Source organism: Haliaeetus albicilla, chromosome 1, assembly GCF_947461875.1.
Source record: "Haliaeetus albicilla chromosome 1, bHalAlb1.1, whole genome shotgun sequence".
NCBI lineage: Eukaryota > Metazoa > Chordata > Aves > Accipitriformes > Accipitridae > Haliaeetus > Haliaeetus albicilla.
The window spans coordinates 8,677,029-8,697,228 of NC_091483.1; the positions used below are offsets into that span (position 1 = coordinate 8,677,029).

At 40.5% G+C, this 20,200-nt stretch overlaps 1 protein-coding gene across 2 annotated transcripts in view; it reads left to right on the plus strand.

Moving 5' to 3' along the window:
* Window positions 1–5,556: 5,556 nt before the first annotated feature.
* The window catches only part of LOC104324956 (alpha-fetoprotein-like), a 31,227-nt gene continuing 16,583 nt past the window's right edge, over window positions 5,557–20,200 (plus strand). The window contains exons 1-3 of one of the 2 annotated variants that reach the window (XM_069778444.1): window positions 5,557–7,704; window positions 8,004–8,062; window positions 9,965–10,097. In XM_069778444.1, the coding sequence (XP_069634545.1) occupies window positions 9,999–10,097 (99 nt within the window). In that variant the 5' untranslated portion in view covers window positions 5,557–7,704; window positions 8,004–8,062; window positions 9,965–9,998. Of the gene's footprint in view, window positions 7,705–8,003; window positions 8,063–9,964; window positions 10,098–11,879; window positions 18,325–20,200 lie in introns of those variants that run through there. The other variant, XM_069778454.1, reaches the window with a different exon arrangement.

Genomic DNA, 20,200 nt, shown 5'->3' on the forward strand with positions numbered 1-20,200 from the left:
TCTGTCCTTGTCTGCTGGTGACTACCATAAGGCAAAGTTCTGCAGCGCTCCCTACACAAAATGGTAGAATATAAAAGTATTCACAAAAGTAGAATATACGGCCAGGGAGTCCATTGGGTTTTTTTCTCTTTCTTGCTCTTAGAAAGTAGGTATGAAAGAATATTAAAGGTGGTAAGACATTTAGCTAGACTTTAATACTCTGATTCAATCACAGGTTCATTTTACACTTTAGTTCAGCAATTATAATTACAGATTAAGAGAATGTTCAAAGGACCTGTTCAGTTTAAGTAAGAGGACTAGCAGCGAGCTCTTACAAAAAGAAAAAAAAGATCTTTGCATCAGCCACAAGTCAAGTACCTCTTCACTTCTGAAGAGCTGCAAACAGATCTGCTTTTAGACACTTCTTTTCATGTCTTCAGTTGTTTTTAAAACAGCTTTTGACTTTAGAGATGTCTTCTGAAAAGCCCACCACCTAAATCATGCCCTTCCTCACAGGAAGCTCCCAAGAGATAAATTTTTCTGTTCTCTGCCACTAAAGCAGCGTGATTTTCTAGTACATATTTAGTTTCAGTCCATGAACAGAAACCCCCCAATCTTCTACACTTTAACAAGGACCCTTGCATAACCTTTGCATCATTAGAAGAGCCCTTGCATAATAAGGTATTTCGTAAGGGCAGTTTCCTTGGCCTTGACACTCTTTGTGCCTGTAGTTCATGAACTGGGAATCTTCACCAGAATCATAGAAGTATACTCTGAATGAAACATTCAGAGACATTGGGTTGAAAATTTTAAATGCTCATCAGTCTTGTTATGATTGAAAGGTTTAAACATTCAATCGCCGTAAGTCATAGTTATGTATTGATTTAGAAGAGTTTATGTGACTCGAAGGCATTCACAAACATCTTATTCAATATGTAAAGTTTTGTGATTTTGAGCAACAATCATTTGTCAGATGCAGTTAAACACCCTTTCCCTTAGTTTAAGGGAACACAAACAGTCGTTATAAAGACCATTCCCACCATCTAATCCACCATCCAAAAAGCTGACAGTGATTCACTGCAGCTAAAACTAACCTGCTCTAGGACAGCGTAGCTGTAGTTAATTAGGACAAGTTCAGCTTGTTGGAGGAGGAGGGTCGGTGAAGATTTTGAGGCACAGAAATCAACACTAGCCCCACAAATCTATCAAGAAGCGTGGATTTCTTGTTAGATTTCCAGCTGATCCCCCTGCCACAACACATCAGGATTCTTACACGTGCTGGTTAGCTTCCTGTCACATCTGGTATGGCTTTTCAACTGCATGTTGAATAACTCCAATACAAAGTGGATTAAGGATTCCATTAAGATTTAGAAATTGAAACTGTGTTTATAATTAATGTGTTTGTAATTTTGCTGTCTCCAGACAGATACAGAATTAACACAGAAATGATTTCCGGGCTGCATTTGTCAATGCTGAAAAGAGTAATGTGTCAAGAGAGTACAGTCGAGTCGAATATCAATATACCAAAAATATGTGAAAAGAATTGATTTCCCTCTGCCGCACCCCCATTTCTACAATTCATAGGAACCCACCTATTTCACTCTTGCATGTCACGGTGTCTTTCAGTTTGCATAAAGATGGAGCGCTGCAGCCAAGCTGCAGCACTTAAATAAGTATCTTAAGTCTCAGTGTTGATGTGGTTTTGAAAATTACTTCTTAAGAGCTTTTGCTCCCGTGCTGAGCAATCTTCCTCATATTCCTGGGGCTCTCTTTTGGGCCGTGGTTTTCCACGACTGATACGTTTTTGTCCACCTGGGTTTCTTTATAATGAGGTGACTTTCCTTTTTTCCTTGTAGAGTCTGAGTTCAGAAGGAAAAGGAATAAGCACACCTGCAGCTGTAGCCAAGACTGCACGTGGACAAAAGTATTGTTTAACCACTGAAGCATCGCCTAAAGAGGTAGGGAAATCTCGCCCTAATTACCTGGAACATTTTTAAATTTGTTAAATACTACCAAACCTGAATGATGGGTTCGAATTTCAGAAGGGCCGGCTGTTATGATAACTATTCACACACCTGTGACTTGTTTTCATGCAGCAGCTTTTCGTAGGTAACTTCAAGAGTCTTTTAGGTTTTCTAATCCTTCTATTGCAACTTCTAGTCCCTAGAACTCACTGAAAAATACATAAGTATTCCTGAGTATTCAAGGGGGAAAACAATACAAAAACCAGCACAACAATTTTAAGGCAGACACGAGTTTTTTGTACGCCCCTCTCCTTGCCTGCAAACAACTGAATTTGCAACAGCATGCCCAATCAGCCAGAGCGCTGGTGTAAGCATCCGTTTTCTGTACTGTGACAATTCACTTGGCAGTTCTGCTGGTGTGTGATGTGCCCTGGAGAGGCTGACATTGACAGTCTCTGGCTAGATAAAAATAGAAACTCCTTCCCTGGGAGATGGTGTCCCAGGAAGAAACATGATGCTGTGGTAATAGATAAAGATCTAAAACAGCGAGACCTTCGTGGTACTGAATAATATGAAGAACTACACACCTCGTAGTCTGCTCCTGTTTGTATGTGCCATTTGCCTTCTCCTTCCTCTACAGCACAGTATAATGAATGGATATGTAGTTGTAGTTTGTGATCTACTTTTACCCCTCAGTAATATGCAGCCTAATTTTTAGTTTCTCAATTTTCATTTTTTCCTTTGCCCATATCTCTTTCTCACATATCCTCTATAAAGCTTAGTAAAGCCATGACCACTGAACTTCTAATATTCACAAAAAATATTCCTGTAAATCAAGTTTTCCAATCTTTGGAGAAAGCCCAATGAGAACCACACACCCATCCTTTGGAAGAAGCACAGTTTTGACAGGACCAACCATTAACATTAATGATAGAAATCTCCTCAGACTCAACTCTAAATTAACTTATTTGCTGTATGTAGATTTTCTGTACTAACACAGAGAAACAAACACACACAAAATCATTAATTCTAAACAAATGCAAAACTTACCATTGCTGGGCAAAGAAGTTCTACCTGCAGATTCCAATGTTTTCAAAGTAACAGCCAGATCAGAAGTTAAAAGTGCTACTTTTCTGTGAGGCGATTAGAAGGCAAGCTTTTTATTCTACTGCTTCTAGTGTGAAAGAGTAAAGGGTTACATCGGTTTCCTTCTACCTTCTCCTTCAGTCTTTAATTCCTTCAGCTGACCACACATCACCTGCCTCCATCAGACTCCCCTCCCATCTGCCCCAAGCTCCTTCCTTTCTTCATCCCTGAATTATTCAACCTCCTTCTCCTTTCCATACCTCTACCACACTCTGAATCATAAAGTGACAGTTGCCCTGGCTGTAAGCACAGTTTCCTGTATCCTTTAAAACAGAGGGTATTGGCAGTGGTCTTTTTAGGCACATCCCTAAAAGGTTTTGTCATCTCCAGGTCACTGGGCTAAGTTGGATCTCTTGGTCATGGCATTTCTGTGTTACTTCCTGATTTCTCACGGTCCCTCTGAGGTTGATGAAATGTCATGACCCTTAGGCTCCAGCTGCTCTGCATTCATTGCTGATACTTGGGAGCTAGGCATAGCATCATGACTCTGGAGTGTCTCTTGGAAAAAGGCTGCTAGATGTGGCCTTCATGTATGGGAATTCCTTTAATGTGTGCTTCAGCTTCCACCTCACCATTTGGAACCATTTATATCCAGTTCATGACAAAACAAATAGAAAAATGAGTGGGTAGCAAGAACTTTCTTCCAGCACTCTGTACCAGCTTACTACACCGATCTCACGGCACTCAGCCTTAGCAAAAATACAGTCGAGCATGTCCAGCCCTCGGTAACGAGCAGCGGCTTCAGACCAGAGCATATTCGTGCCTTTCTGAAAAGTTCCTTTTGGCTAGTGCAGTGCTTAGCCCTTTTCAGCTCTCAGATTGGCATCATGAAACCTTTTTGACTGCATCAGATTGAAGATGTGCAAAGTATTTAAAATGTTCAAGGCAGTCCACCAGTACATTTGGGTGTATGTTTTCTTAATATAAATCTTTACAACCTACTGGAGTGCCTGGGGCTGTTCTCTGTTACCTCATACTAAGAGTATCACTTGGCTTGCTGCCCAGCAGGGGATATGCTTTTTGTGTTAATTATGAGTAAGCATACTTTCATAGTCAATGCTGTCCAAATGACTTCATTTTTGGTGGTTGCCAATCTGCGATTCATTACTGCCTTTGTCCAAAGACTGAATGTGACTTTTCTGCATACTAGCAGTAGTCAATTGCATTTCAACTAACATAAAACTACTATACACCAGGGGTATCAGGATTAAAATACATAGTATTTTGCTTTGGTTGCAGCAGTGGCTCACATGAATCTGCCAAATTCAAACGGCTGCAAGTACTAAACCAGATCCACAAGTGCAGTCCATCTGTTCTGGGCTTCCCCATGAACAAAAATGAACCTCCACTTTTATTCTTTCAATGGAAGCCTGTAAAGCACCAGGAACATGCTAAGGAAAATGTACCTCAGCTCATGTAAAACAACTGAAATTCTAAATCAACTTTCTAAGGATTTACAGTCCTGAGGGAATTGCGACGGCAGTTCTCAGCTCTGCCTCAGCCATTAATCGCTAATACAGAAAGTATTCCACAAATACTGTCTTCACTGCTGACCCCACCAAAAAGGAGGGACAAAAGAGACCACAACTGTAAGATTAAACCTACTTATATTTTACATGAACGTCTCGTAACCCAGTTCTTAATTTGCACAATTTCTTATGTAGCTGGGCAAAGCAAAAATCTAAAATTACAACATCTTTTCAAAACCACCCCCTCCAAATCACAAACCTAATATTTTGTCATCCTCCCTTAGCAAGGGTGGGTTCAGCCTGGGAGCCCTCTTCAAGTCTCTGTGGAAATTTACAGCGATTTACATTTGTATTTTGTAATTGTTTACAAACAGTGCTTGTTAACAGCATACAAATGATTTCATTGCCTTCAATCTTATTTGTTTCCAAGCTCCCCTGCGTGGTCTACACCTGCAAATACTCCACGATAATAAAGCAGATACTGTTTATTTTCTTTACTTGCTCCAGTTTTGCTACATGCAAAAATCAGAAAAGATATGCCTGAAATGCAGATAAGGACATTCTAGATGAATTGCTTTCCTTCTTATGATGTCCTTATAAGCTTTGCAACTGTGTCAATAACTGGTTGGAATTGATTTCACTTAATTTCATAATGAACATGAAGTGAAACACCCTTATTTTCAGGCTACTGGAATACATACAATATGCTAACTATGACAAATTAAACATTATTGATTGTGGGCTGGGGTGGGGGGGGTGTCCCCAAAAAGGAAGAACCTGTACTTCTTTAAAGATTCTAATTTCCCATTTAGAAAAAAGAAAAAAAATTCAGTAAAAGGTAAGAATCTTTATTTTCAATGAAACATTCACTACTTCTAGACAAAAATGTGGTTTTAAGTAAAAAGAAAAGTTTACAGAAATCAACAAAACCCCCAAATGACATAATTTTAAATGTCATTTTTCAGCATATGAGAATCCTCATTATCTTACAAGTTCTAGTAATTGCTTTCTACATATTGAAAATTTTTTAATGAATGCTAGATAAAGGGCTTCAAATTTACATATAGATACACATTGCTGTATGCAAAGACCTGCCTTTTTTAAACATATGCATTTCAAGTGGAACAAATTGAAAACTTCCAACTACTCCTATCTCTTACAGAAGCCTTATGGTGGTGATGTGTATGAAATGTAACCAGAATCCAGTCTAATAGTTCTTTCTTTTCAGGATCTCCAAAATGGAAAGCCTACCAGTGTTTTCCAAATAACCTGTGGATACATGATTTTGTTTGAGACTATTGGCTAAAATAGCACATGTGTCTGTAGGTGGTGGTGGTGGCGTGTGTGGAAAAAAACCCAACAAACCCTAACAAAGCCAACCAAAACAAATACTTGTACATAGTCCTTGCTGACCTGCACCAGTTATTTCCTGTAACCATATAAACATTTTGAGGGTGGGCTTGAGCTTTCCCAGTCAAACACACAGATATTCTGTCACTAGAGAGCTCAGGGGACCTGGAGAAGCCTTTAAGGATGTAGAGCTAACAAATGTGAATGCCTTAGGACCAGGCAGTCAAAGGGTGACATTTCATACCATGCCTAAGACCAGTTTGGTCTATACCAGGTGAAGGTAGTGGTACTATTCCCATCAAGAGTTGGTGGAAAACTAGCATTTTTGTAAACTGTAACCCAGTGCCTTAACTTAGTCCCAAAAGGAGCAAATGCACACATCTCCCCACAGTAACTGCAGCACAAAGCCTCACGGTTTCTTCCTTTGCTTCCTGGAATCTATATGTTATTTTGTCCAGCAGTTCAGAAATTTACAGGAAGAAGTTTTAAAGCAGTCTAAGTGAACCACCAGTTTAACATTTCTCATTTCAGTAACATTTTTCCCTTTGACAGATGCTTCTGCTTTTCCACAGCATAGAAAATACCCAGCTCAGACAGAAATACCTAAAGCTTGCTTGAATCATGCATGGTAGGGCCTTGGCAGATAACCCCTCTTGGGGCAGGACACGTTGCCTTTCCTGAGAATACTAATCCTAACCAGTAGATGTTAGTAATGAAGGGAATGCAAAAAGAACCATCAAAAAATATATCACCAACCATGCTGAGGCAGAAAAATATTTTATTATCAGTTATCATAAACAATTAAGAGCATAAAGCACCTAGAAGCTTCTTGGATTCAAGAAGTAGGAAGCACAGAAGGAGTCCTCATCTGAAGTATTTGTAGTCAACATAAAGCTTTGGATAGGGGGAAAAAAAAAAAAAAAAACCCAAACAAAAACCCAACAACATAAAAAGAACTCACCAGAGAAGGGAATAAACCTGGAAGGACACAGATTTCTGGGACCATTTGAATGAACAAGTCACACTGCTGGACATTTCCTTAGGGGTATGCGTACAATTAAGCACAAAAGCATTGAAGCCCGTTAGAAATTGTAGTTGCAATGACTTTACTTAGCTTCTTGTAGCCAGCTGTGCTCTCAGCCCAGTCCCTACAGACAGTTGTCGAAGTCTTAGAATGCAGAAGTCAGAGTCTCTGGAAGTCTGAAATGTGCCTCTGTTTGACAAAGTACTTCTCTTTCAGGGCCATGGTCACATTTTATCAGTATCTCCAGAACTGCTGTTACAAAAAACATAGCTCAACAAGTGAATAGAATTGTCCATCTTGCACACTGGTGTGGTCACAATGAGGTGACACCAGAGTGTTTTAAACCACCTGCAGGAAAATAATCTTAAGGTTATATTTCCAGCCAACCAAGACTGATGAGTAACCATCACAGAGAATCTGTCCCCAGAGTTAAACAAGTTGTGGATTTATATATACACACACACACACGCGTATTTTACAGGAATCTGAATGGATAGAATCATATACAAGACTTCTGTACAGTCCCATCATTCTGATGTTCTTCCCTCTCTTTACTTGTGTTCTTGTAGCCCACCGTTGGATAAGATCTGCCAGGAAAACTTCACAAAGCCTGTGCAGCAGCCTACTGCTGTCCCAAAGCTGACCCTGAAAGAAATCAGCATTTCCTAACTTTCAGAACTCCCAATGAATATTTCCTTCAACCACACCAGAGGCTAGAGCCCCGTATGCTGTTCAAGGAATAGTAGGACAACAAAGTGTCATTCCTGGAATAGTAAGGAAACTGCTTATTTTGTACTGGATACATACTTTTTAGTCAGGTAGTATAGAACAGTTTGAAGAAATATTGGTATATGCCTAGAAAGAGCTGCACACACATTTCAAAGACTGGAGTCTTTCACCCACCACTGTCAAATCAGATAATTTTTAATTTAAACAATATTGTAAGAAAAATACTTCTCTTCAGAAACCTTCTTCTATATTTTCAGTTTTCAGTATTCTAGTAAAAACACCTGTATTGTCCTAAGTTTAATTCTCAATTTCTCTACCTTCCTTTCCTCTCTATTTTCCCAGGAAAAATGACAACTCTCAAAAAGCCTTGAATTTAAGAAAGCACAAAGAAGAGAAAAATGGTAAGTATGGCAGTGAGGATTTCTCCACTGTAAAACTCTTGACATCTTTAGCTATCATCATATTTCTATGTACATGTGTGTATATATATACATATATGTTTTTAAATATGGGGTGTTGATAACCATTTGGGTCTGAAAATGCAAGGAGGCATATGGTGACTTTCATGACTGATTTCGGCCATCAGCAGATGCAAAAGTAGATCTTGTTTTTTTCTTAGTAAAATTGCTTCTTAGAAGCTTTCTGTAGCATTACAACGGCTTTTAAATTTTCTTTTTGTTACAGTTACATCCATATGGTTGCAAGAAGCTCTGCTTTTCTTTCTGCTTCTACCCTTGTTCTGGTTATCAACTACGAGAGTGCAGTCGAAAACTGCTGCAAACAGCCGAGTCCCAGCATTTGACTGAATCTAAAGGTATTAGAGTTCTCTCCATCCAAAAAAATTGTATTTTGGTTTTGTTAAGCACACTTCTGTTTGTTGAATTTTTTCAACCTGAAGTGCATTTTTTTTCCCCTGCTGCAATGCTTTAAAAAAAAAAAATCAGAACTCTCTGGATCCCAATAACATCAGACGTGCATAAGGAAATAAGTTTTCAGGGGGTTGTCTCGCCATTTGTGAAACATGCTCATTTTAGTAGATAACATGCTTGTTATCGTAGCTTGTTCAGCTATGGAAAGGAATCAAGGAATTAAGCAGGATTAATGGGTACAATTGCGATATTCTGAAGAAGTCTGGAGAGACAGGCTTCACAACAGACTAAGTGTCCAAACACCATTTAAGAAAGCAATATGGACAGGCTGTCCCAAATTTTGAAAATACAGTGGAGAACAGAGATAGGGAATCATCAGCAACTCACATACCACTCAATCAGAAGATTTTCCAGAAGTGTGTCCATTGTTCCGATGCTGCTTTCTGAGTTAAGTCCTTCTGATTTTAATGTAGAATAGAACTGATGCTGAGACTGTGTCTGCTACTGTAAATGAAAGGAATAGCCGGTACTCCTAATTAGAAACAAATGTTACACAAGTATCAACTACAGCAGCTTGATTTAATCAGCTTTTAAATGCAGATCCTTCTCTTATGGAGACAGCAACAGGTAATTCCTTGTAATACTGCAACGCTTATTCTACATTTTGGCAAACTTACTGCATATAAGAATCATATTATATCTCAGTGTTTGGTCACTTCAGTAGACAACCAAATAGTTAAAACACAAGTCTCTCACAGATGACAACAGGTATGTTACACGTGACAGAATTGTACTTCAGTTGCAGTTCTCGCCAATGATGGAGTATATTGTCAAAAAATTACCAGGATGACTCAGAGAGCCTGCCTGCAAACTGGAAGTAATTTTATTTTCTGAGGGAAATTAATACATCTATCTGTCTCGTCTTTTTCCAAACAAAAATTGTGTCCAAGAACAACTCAAGGGTCTTTTTTTTTTTTTTTTTTAATCTTTAGCATCTTGGATCACATTTCTAGAAACTAGTAGGCCTTATAGTTGCCTGTGTTTCCAAACATGACTGACTTTAGAAAGTGGCAGTCAACTGAGAACCTCTGTTTAGCCAATAGCACACAGAGTTTGTTATCAACGTAAGCATCTCAGCTGACTAGACTGAAGTCTGTAGATGTGATGTCTTATTGATGGGCTTTACTGAAAAAAATCGATGTGTACGCAAGAACACTATTCCACAGCTCCTCCTGCTGTGAAGGAAGAGAAAGGGAGAAGACAGCTGTGGGAGAAGCAGACACAAAGTAAGATAGAAATACAGCCACAGGTGACAGTCATAACGTGTATGCCCTTCTGGACATACTGCATAGTTACAAACTTAGGATGATATTACAAATCCATATGTCAGGCTTCAGCAACTAGCACTAACTCTGCATTTGACTTCCTTTCCAGACTGCTGCTCCATCTCCTTAAATGCAACCCTCAGATGACAGATGGACAAGCAAAGAAAGTGATTGCCGATTTTACTGCTATGATAGACAAATGCTGCAAGCAAACAGGTGCTGCGACATACTTGGGGGAAGAGGTATTTCATATCTTTACAAACCACTTGACAACAAAAGCTGACATAGCAAATATCAGTGAACGCATTTAGAGCAAGTAATTCAGCCAGCTAGAGTGGCCATTTGTACAGCTAGTTTTGCCATGCGTTTGCCCACAGATAATAAACTACACCTTTATGTACACACAGACTAATTAATCTTCACATTGCACTGCAAAACATGTCATCCATGACACATATAAGGTATTTTCCTTGTGACTGATCCACTTCAGGCATCTCACACGGGAAAGCTGAAAATTATAGGAACAGATGGTTTATGTAAAAGGAGGCACCCCAAAAAATAATGAAAACAGATGAAGAGCTGAGGTGATTGTGGTCTCAAGTTATGTAATCCACTTCTTTTTTCCAGTGTCAACAGCATTCGTTCCTTTAACTTAGCTATCTCCGCATGCTATGTCAGAACAACTCTGCAGAAGAAATCAACATTTCAAAAAAAGCCAAAACAAACCTATGTACAGCAATTGAGAGGTCTCAAACCACAGTTTCAGAACGTGTAAATATCAGTTTCTAATCCTAAATTTTGCACTGAAAGGAAATTAATAACTTGACGGTATTTCAGACTTACCATACATTTTGGTTACATTTTCCTTATTATCATGATCCCCTTCAGTGTGAACTCATTAGCTCCAGAGGAAGTATTCTCTATAAACAGTTAAGAAAATTAGTGTCTCTAGAATGGTATATTCTGTGTCTCTTGACACCAGACTAGCAGACATAAACTGTATGAAAGGTTGTGCTCACAGTCCCCTCTGACTGTCTCTCTCTCTCTCTCCTATGTTTTTAGTCTTCTAGTCTGCAAACCTGGTAGCCCAAAGTACAGCCATCTTAGGAAATAGTATCTAAAGTCCTGCACATAACAGCAGCAACATCCCTCTACTACACATAAATATTCAGACCAACTAGATGCATAATCAGATGAAAAATTTATTCACTATACTATCACAAGCAAAACCTAGTGTCATAAGACAAAAGGCCTCAGTTCTAGAAAAAGATGACTGCAAAACAAAATTGTAGAAGAGAAGACGATTTCAAAACACAGCACAAAAGGCAGGAACACTCTTGGCTCTTCAAGCACTCTAAGTTTGAGACTATGAACTAGTCATCTTGATGAGAGTGCTCCTCTAATATCACTAGCATTAAAGCTTTTCAACAGCTTTGACTCACATAATGAATCAACACTCCGTTGAGATGCAGGTTTTGACAAGGCATCCACAAGGTGGATCAGGAACATAAATGTCCCTTTTCAGAACACAGCACACACACATCAAGGATGGTTTTTACAAGCTGAAACTGATATGGTCTTGCATTCAGGAAAATCCAACTTTCTATAGCCTTTTTTTTTTTTCTTTTTTTGGGGGGGGTTGGGTTTTTTTTTTGGTGTTACAGTACCAATTCATGAACCTAATTACTTGTGGCAGCTAAGCTCTGCAGCAGGGCTCATCTTGCTTTCTTCAGGTCAGAGGCAGAGCAAGCCCGCATTTTGGGTGACAAGCACTAATGCGCTTAAGCCTGAACTGCACCTTGGAGTTGTCACAAACCAACTTTAGCAAGTGACTTCTTGGTGGTTTACGTAAGCATTAGACTTGCATCCTGTCTTTTTGGTTTCTCTCAGTTTAGATTAACAATGCTAATGATGGAGAAGCCTTCTGCTCAGCCTCTACTTTTCTTCCCAACAGTAACAAAGTCACTGAAATTACTCAGTGTCTGAGCCTACACGGACTTTTCATATCCTTTTTAATTCTCTTGTTGTCTTTTTTAAATGGGCAACAAAGAAACACTTCAGAAGTATACATTGTTCCAGTTTACTGTTTAATTCTGTAAAGCAAAAATTAACAACTCGAGCAAAGCAGCAGTGGTTTGATGTGAGAGGGGACCTGGTACAAAGGAAAGCCATTGCCTCCTTACGCTTCCATTTCCTTTACTTATAGAACTTCTATATAGGTTTGGTAATCAATTGTGGCTAGTTCCACTGACTTATTTTAAGCAGTTGGGCCATTTTAGGCTCCTGTCACTATTTTTTTTTTTCCCCAATACATATTTCTGCCAGGTAGACATACTTGAACATTCTCTTGTACGGGGGGACCAATTTTATATACCTTTCGCTCTCAAGATGGACAAGCAAGCCCTTAAGCCTCTAGAAGCCTAAGGCATCCTAAGCTTTTCTGATTATACAGACATGCAGAAGCCATAGGTATGATTCGGTTGCCTAAAAGCAAGCATCTAACCCCATTTGAGATACCCTAGGTAACCTGCCTGGTCTCTATCTACTACTCCAGAAGGTAACAGCTCTTTTCTGGGCAAAGTTCCATGCTAGGCAACTCCCCCCTCCAGTATTGCAGCTACCCAATGACATGTCACACAGGTTCTGTGTTCAGGGTACTCAACCCTACCATGTGTGCTTGCTTCTTAAACCCAAGAAGCGCACACACAGGGAGTGTTAGTCCATGGAAAACAAGAAAATGTGAATACTGGAAAAGTTGACATTTTTCTTTCTTCTTTTCAAAAACAAAACAAACAAAAAATCAAGTACAGGCTTTAGTCTGAGATGACTACTTATCAGGACTTCACAACTGTTCTTGAAAATAGTTTATTCAACCATAACCTTATTTATTACATGAACAACCTAAAAGTTGTCAGGAGAAGATGAAGACGGGATAGGAGCCAACAACCCATCGTAGTGTTGGCTTTTTTAGGAAAAAAAGATCAGGGGGTATAATTCCACTGAGAGACCGGGTCCTTGACTGGAGCAAGTGTCTCAAACAGACCCTTACAGAAACCTGGTGAAGTGGAAGAACTTTTCCTTTGCAAGCACATGACAAAAAGAGCCACTGTGTGCACTTGAACCAAGGGAGATGCCCATCCCTTTCAGAAAGTGATACAAAATATCAGGCAGCATGGCTTCAAAAGTGGATTTGGGCTTGACAGCTCTCTCTGCTCTATGGGGCCACCATAAGTCACACCTGCGGGGTAAGCTGCAAATGGAGTCATCTTAGGAGAACTACCAGTGTAAAAAAACTTACCCAACAAAAGGATGACTTCTTTGTCAGAAAAGAAAGACTGGACAAGGCAATACCAGACACTTCACTCCAGGAGTCAAGGGAGAATTTGTATGCCAAAAACTAAAACTCCACTACATCCCAAGTAAGCTGTAGAATACTTGGTGTCTTGGGAGCAGTGCCTTTCACAAAGCAGCTGCAAGGAATTAATTGGGGCCTTCTCAAAAGTCCGTGTATTTTGTTTTGCTACCTGTAGGCAGATATAGTAAGTTCCCTGCCTTACTCAAAAACGCTGTATAAGCAGGTCACTGCAACCTAAGTTTGCCACAAGGCAGATAAGATAACAGTGATTGTGTTGTATTAAGATAACTTGTTTTGACATTCAGCGATGGTGTTCCACTTGGCTAGACTCATCACGCCTACAGGTGCCAGATAAAGACAAGGACAAGTTGTAAATGTCACCCTTTGTACTTTGTTGTGTCCAGTTCAGTTGCAATCAACCCCCAGTGGGATTTGGAACACAGATAAAAGTGGGAGTGTTTTGCTTAGGAAGTTAAGGGGAGGGTGGGTTGGGGGTGAAGGATTTTAACCTGAGGAATTTCTTTCTTGTTCCATTCCAGATGTTGTAGGTTCATCTTACGCTCTCATAATTAGCTGGCATATAGGCTTTGCTTCCCAATAAAGGGCATATTGTGTTGGTAACAAACATGTATGCAGCAGCCTCTACAAAACATCACCCCTTCAAAGATTTCACACTAAATACTGGGCTGCAGATCCCCCTCCCAATACCCAGGAACCACCTAGGATCAATGATTACTTCTTTCCTCCCTCTTAGGAGGTAATAACTACTTCAGTCCAGAATCTCCAGCAGGACATTCATGGCACTGAACACAGAAAGCAGAAGAGCCTCTCCTGGTAATGATCCTCACCCAGGGCAGAACAAGGTTACATCCAGTTAAACCATTTCATTATGGCGTGAAAGAAAGCATCCTACAGAGCAAAAGCAGACACCCAGTTCCCTTGATGAAGCCATACTGGCACCAACACCACGTGCTGAACCAGACTAGAACTTGAACTCCTGAAGAGAGGTGTCAGACCTCCAAGTCCCAAATAGGTGTCTGTTTTCTCTCTTTTTTTTTACTGTCAAAAACATTTGCTGTAAGAGAGATTGCCTCTGAGGTGAGCAATAGCTCCTGGAGTTACTAGAATGTTTCTTTCCTACTCTATAGGAGAAGTTTATTTTGCTTTTGACATGGTCCTGGAATTAAGTGGAAGTGGAGGAGTAGGGCAGGGTGGAAATCCAAGTAGTAAAACTCAGCAGGTACAATTCGGTCCTCATGTCACAGAGGTGACCAAATTGCACGCCAGATGGAAGCTTGACAACCTTTACTTGGAAAGACCAAAACAAAAGGCTGACTCCCTGCTCTATGGAGGAAGTGGGAACAGTGCCATGGAGCTCCACTTCAGCAGGCAGCAGTGGCGGGATGGTTGCTTTTTCTTCTTACACTCTTGTTGCTTAAAAACATGCCTGGGAGGAAGGCACAGCTTTATGCAACTGAAGCTGGAAGAACAGCCTTGAATATGGGTGAAACCTGGATCTTGTCTTAGAAGCTCAAGAGTAATTCCCTCAAGAACAAGTCACGCAGGAATCGTTCACCATGTATAAATAACCATCACGTCTGTTAGGGCAGTAAGGTCACCTTTCACGGCACAGCAGTCACTGACTGAACCTCTTCAAGAAAACTAGATGGCTCTGTCACCCTGCTACCCACAGAGTATGACACAGCCTGCAGACATCCTCAAGAGCAGCCATCCCTCTTTCAGCATCTTGTCAGCATCACAACAAAAATGAAGGGGAAAAGGGGCATGAAGGAAAAAAGTTGTCACAATGCAAGAAACGTTGTGAGTTTTATGTGAATTTATCTTGTGAAAAGTATTTCAGAGGCTGAAGAAAATTAATATATCTCCTGTATGTGAAGATTTAATCTGTCTGTTTAACAGGCTTTTTTCCTTCTTGTTTCTCTTTGTAGTACTCCAGAACAATTTACCAGAATCAAAGAAGCTGAAAACAAGGCAAGATTTCTAGTGCTTCACCTTAGATGCAATAACATTGAAGCACCAACAGCACAGCTGGCAGCCCACTGATCTGGTGAGTTTCACCAGCCCCTGCGGCAGGGTAAGTCTTAGAGCTGGCACACCAGGACGAAGGAGGAGAGCCCAGTTTGCTAACACTAGACTTCCTTGGAGCCCCTCTTGGGAGTGATCTGTGTTTGACACTCTGTCGTATGCCAATTTCTGCCTCTCAAAAGGGAGATCTGTTTAACTGATCTGGACTGTAAAGAAAAATCAAGGTCTCTCCTGTGTTGGCATGCTAAGAGACCTACACTACAAACACCCACACAGACAAGTCCTCCTGGGACAACTGTCAATTTATTTCCAACACTGGGACCACGCAAAGCACCCTGTGCACTTTCCACCCACGTGCCACTGACAAAACACGCAGCAAATGTGTCCTTGCAAGCCCGGAGACAAACGGGATAGGGAGAAGCACTGCCAGAAAAGTGGTAAGGAAATTTGTTTCATTCCCAGCCAAGTGACTCAGAGGAACCAAAGGACAGAGGAATTTGTTGCCAACTCATGGCAGCGTGTAGGCGTGCATGGCCTGGGCACGCTCCCACCTGTACTGCAAGAGGCTATCCTGTCTCCTGTGCCAACATGCTTATACACCCACTGGGCGAAGATTCCTGAAGACGACGACTCAAGGAAAAACTGTCGATTCAGATCAAACCAAGGGGCCCTGCAAAACACGCAGGAGTAACTAAAAAAAGGGAGAAGCCAGACATCATACATGCATCTTCTCATTCCCTCAAGTGAAAAGAATTTGAACAGGATCCTTTTAGCTAGACAAACTACAGTTTGTGTTACACCATGTACGTCTTTTCAACATATACCAGCAAAAAGGCATGGCTGGGGAACAAGAGAATACTTCCATAACATGTCAAAAATTGCCTGTTTTTCATTAAACAAGTCATACATCTCCATGTACTGATAGTCCATGAACTTATAAGGCCTTCTAAAAATAACAAGGTCTGGATTACATATCTAGTCAGAAAAGAGGTTAAGACATGCACTTCTGGCAATATATACCCACTGAGGAAATAATCTCCAGGTCAAACAGAAGTTCATAAACGATTTTGATATAATTAGTCATTTGCAGGCGCTGAAAAGAACAATTCTTACCATCAGACTTCCCAGCGTAGCCAAACATGTCATTTGCAGCAATGAAGTGAACAACTTGGATTTCCTCCCTGTACTGCCTCCAGGCTACATACACCAGAAAAGATTTGCTGAATATACAGGTAATAAAGTTTTATATAGTATGCCCCATGCCACGCCTTACGTTTTGAGGCACAGATTCAGCAATGAGTGCCAATTGCCATACTATCACAAGCGATCTTAAGAGCAAAGCTTCCACTCTCTTCAATAAGCCTCAAAGTAGACCCTCAAAGCCACATAGAAAACTCTCCTCTGCTTCAGTAAGCGTCAAGTTGTAACCCTCTAGCCAAAGGCTCTCATGTGAATTAGGCTGGATCTGGCCCATACTGCCCGAGTATGCACGGTTAATTCAGTGTTAGCAAGAGGAGGTGAGCATAATCCCAGTTCAGGGCACTTGGAATGCCATTCACACACAGGTACAAGAGGACAGAGGACTGTTGCTGATTTTTGAGCTAAATATTTGCAGGAAATACTCAAATATGTTCTAGGAAAGTGAGTTCGCTTTGGGAATCTGAAGTTAACTAACTGAACAACATGGAAAAGCTGAAATGGTTTTGGCTTTCCATGGAAAATTCTGTGTATTCAACCACAAAGCAATTACTGGAAGACGAGGAGGAAAGGGGTCAGGGTTTTCAATGAAAACTAAACGAAGCAAATCTGCAAAAATGAACCAGACTTTCTTGGTTGCATTTTTAGCATTTAATCAATACTTCTACCCTTTTAGTTTTAAATTAGTCATTACAAATTCTTGTTCTTCATAGCAGGGAATTATTCCTTATTTCCAAAAAGGCAGAAGTTTCTGCTGCTAGGGCAGAACAGCAGCCACCCACCATCCTAACAGCAACTCTGCTAGCACTGCAGCAAATGTGCTCAGTGGATAAACAAGTGCAAGCTGCGTCATACACATAGGGTGTATTTCTTGATACGTGGAAGCTTGCTATATGTAAACTCGAGTCATTACAGACAGGCCAATCACAATATTTACAGTCAGTGCTAGACGCCTTATAGACAACACAGGCTGTTTCCATACATATCAACCAACCTCCACACCAGCTGGATTATTTTTAACAATACAGAATGAAACTCCCTGTGGATGAGATTTTTCCAAGGGCAATCTGTGACCATCTCAGCTTTACCACCTTAATAGTGTAAAGAGTTCAAGGAGCTATTATTTTTTTAATGTATGTGTATACATATATACACACATAAATCTGTCTCTCTCTCTCTCTGTGCATATGACTATTTATTTGCTTTCATCTTTTGACACAACTATTTACAGGAAGGCAGTGAAGGACTGCACCAGCAACCCATCATTCTCCAATGGTCATCTTTAATGTCTTTCTTCCCTTTCCGTGAAAACCCAAAATAGCCTGGGAAGTAAGACAGGACTAATGAGCCGTTACTGCACGCAGGAAGTAGCAGGCTCAGTCTGACAATGACAAGACCTAAATTCGGTACGGATAAAGCTTTCATGAGCAGCAAAACAGTCATGCTCCTTGTCAGTGGAGCAATAAGTCTGAGTAGGGAGACCTCAGGAGTGAAACATAGACCTAGAGTATTAAAGGGCCTGGTTATAACAGAGCATCTCTCCCACTTAGGACCTAAACCTCTTTTTTCTCAGCTGTGCAGATAAATGGTTTGAATAACAAGGGTTCAACAACTTCTAGATTAAGGAGACACTTTTCCTGTGTTGCTTTCTGGGGAGATGGATCCACAGAAGTTACAGAATTGTTAACAACTTGCAACTTAACTCATTATCAAGTTTCCAATGTCTTTTTTTTCCCCTCCCATCCTCCCTTTCTTTTTCATGTTTTTGGTTTTATTTAGCCAAGAAACTTCCTAGGGCTCCACCTTCAGATATTTACAAAGCTGCAAATGACATCTCCGTTACCAACAAAGACTGCTTTGCCAGAAACATGGTAAATAACAAAAAGTTTGTCCTTTACATGTTAACTTATTTGTAATTATTAAAAGAATGCTACTTCTCACTGCTATTTCCAGTTCTCTTCTGGCCAGCCCATGCCCCAGCTGACCAGCAAAAAAAAGCTGCAACATGAGAAAAATTGGCCTAGATTCTCAGCTACTCTAAATTGGGATAATTATGTTGCCCTCAGCAGAACCAGCTTACACAAGCTGGGACTGTCACTCTTCATAATTACTATACATTTCTGTGGAATATAATTTGATCACTTCTGTAAATTCAAAGCAAGCACTCAGCCAGGTATGTCCATTGCACAGGGTCATAAATGCGCACAGCCTAACACACTGAAATAGGTGTCACGGCAACCCACAGAAATGCCTCGCACCTCTGCGGAAAGGGGGAAATGGCTGGAAACTTCTTCTTGCCACTACCAAAGAGCTCTGCACGCTAGATGGGAGATAGCAGAGCCGGAGAACTGCTGATGTCCTACGTACTGGGTGAGCCGGTGGTAAACACACACCGGATAGTGCGGAGGTAAACTACCTGCAATAGCCCCCCCAGAAGGGGAAAAGAATTCCATTACTCAGGGAACTCATAAGGCCTGTGGTGATTTGGGTTTGCAACAAAGAGAAACACAGGGAAGGAGGAGGAGGAAAATCACCAGTCGCCTTTCATAACTGCTGCTGTACTGTATCTTCTCCAGGCAGGAGACCCCAGTACCCAAACAAGACAGATCGAAAAATACATAATCAGATAAAGTCTAGCCAGCTTCCTTTCATGATATTTCCACCTAAACACATCGACATGAAAGATGTTTTCTTTATAAAACAGTTTATGAAGTTCCAGCATGCCTCTTACACATCACATCCCAGAACTTCAAGTTACTTACAGGGAAAATAACCCCAAATATCACATCAGAGCAGCTCAGATTCTTTTAAAGACAAACCTTCTTACTACTTGGGAAGAAGCTGAATTCTTCCAGGTGCACAAACTTCCTATGAGCATTACTGTCTTTAGAGTGAATGCTCCAGATTTGACAAGAATGATAGTCTCTAACTATAAAGAAAGGATGTACTTAAATCCTATGTGTACTACTTATATCACCAGAAAACACCATTGTTGAATTTCAAGAAAAATAATTGAAACATTGATACCATCATGAAGAAAACAACCCAAGCTAAACGAGGATTCACAAATTCTGCTGTCTTTAGTAATAACAGAAACAAAATAGCTGAACTCCACGCCCACACATTTGCACATTGTTGACCTAATTTGAAAATCAGTGACTGAAATCTATCAGGAACACCCACCAGCCTGAGACATAAAGACCTTCCCCTAAAGCTGGCGAACATCATGAAAAAGAAATGTCCTGTAAAAACTAACTCATCTCTCTGCTACATAACACACAAAGCAAAAAAGCTCCAACACCGTGACTGCTGGGCATTTCAAGGGCATACTGAGCATCCCCCACTAACCCTCCCCAGCTGATGGGAATTCACAACTCCACTCCCTGAGGGCCATCAGCTGCTTTTAGCTCTATCTTGACCTTGCAAGGCAGTTTCTGAGAAGTTCTGAAAACAGCGGGGTCTTTAATAGGTGTGAAACTGAATAGGTTGAGATGGTTTTCGTACTTTGAAGGACAACGGGAACTCTTAATGAAGACCTAAGCTCTTCATTGGATCTCATTTCCAGTGTTTGCCACACTCTTTCTTTCCGGTTAAATACTGTACCTACATTTCCCTCCTGCAAATGGGAGAGTGTTCACTGTAAACAGGCAGATGATTGCCATCCAAACAGTGGCAAATATTTTCAAAGAAAAGTGAAAAGTAGTTAACCATCCTGCTGAGCATGGAAAAGGCCAGTGGAGAAATTTA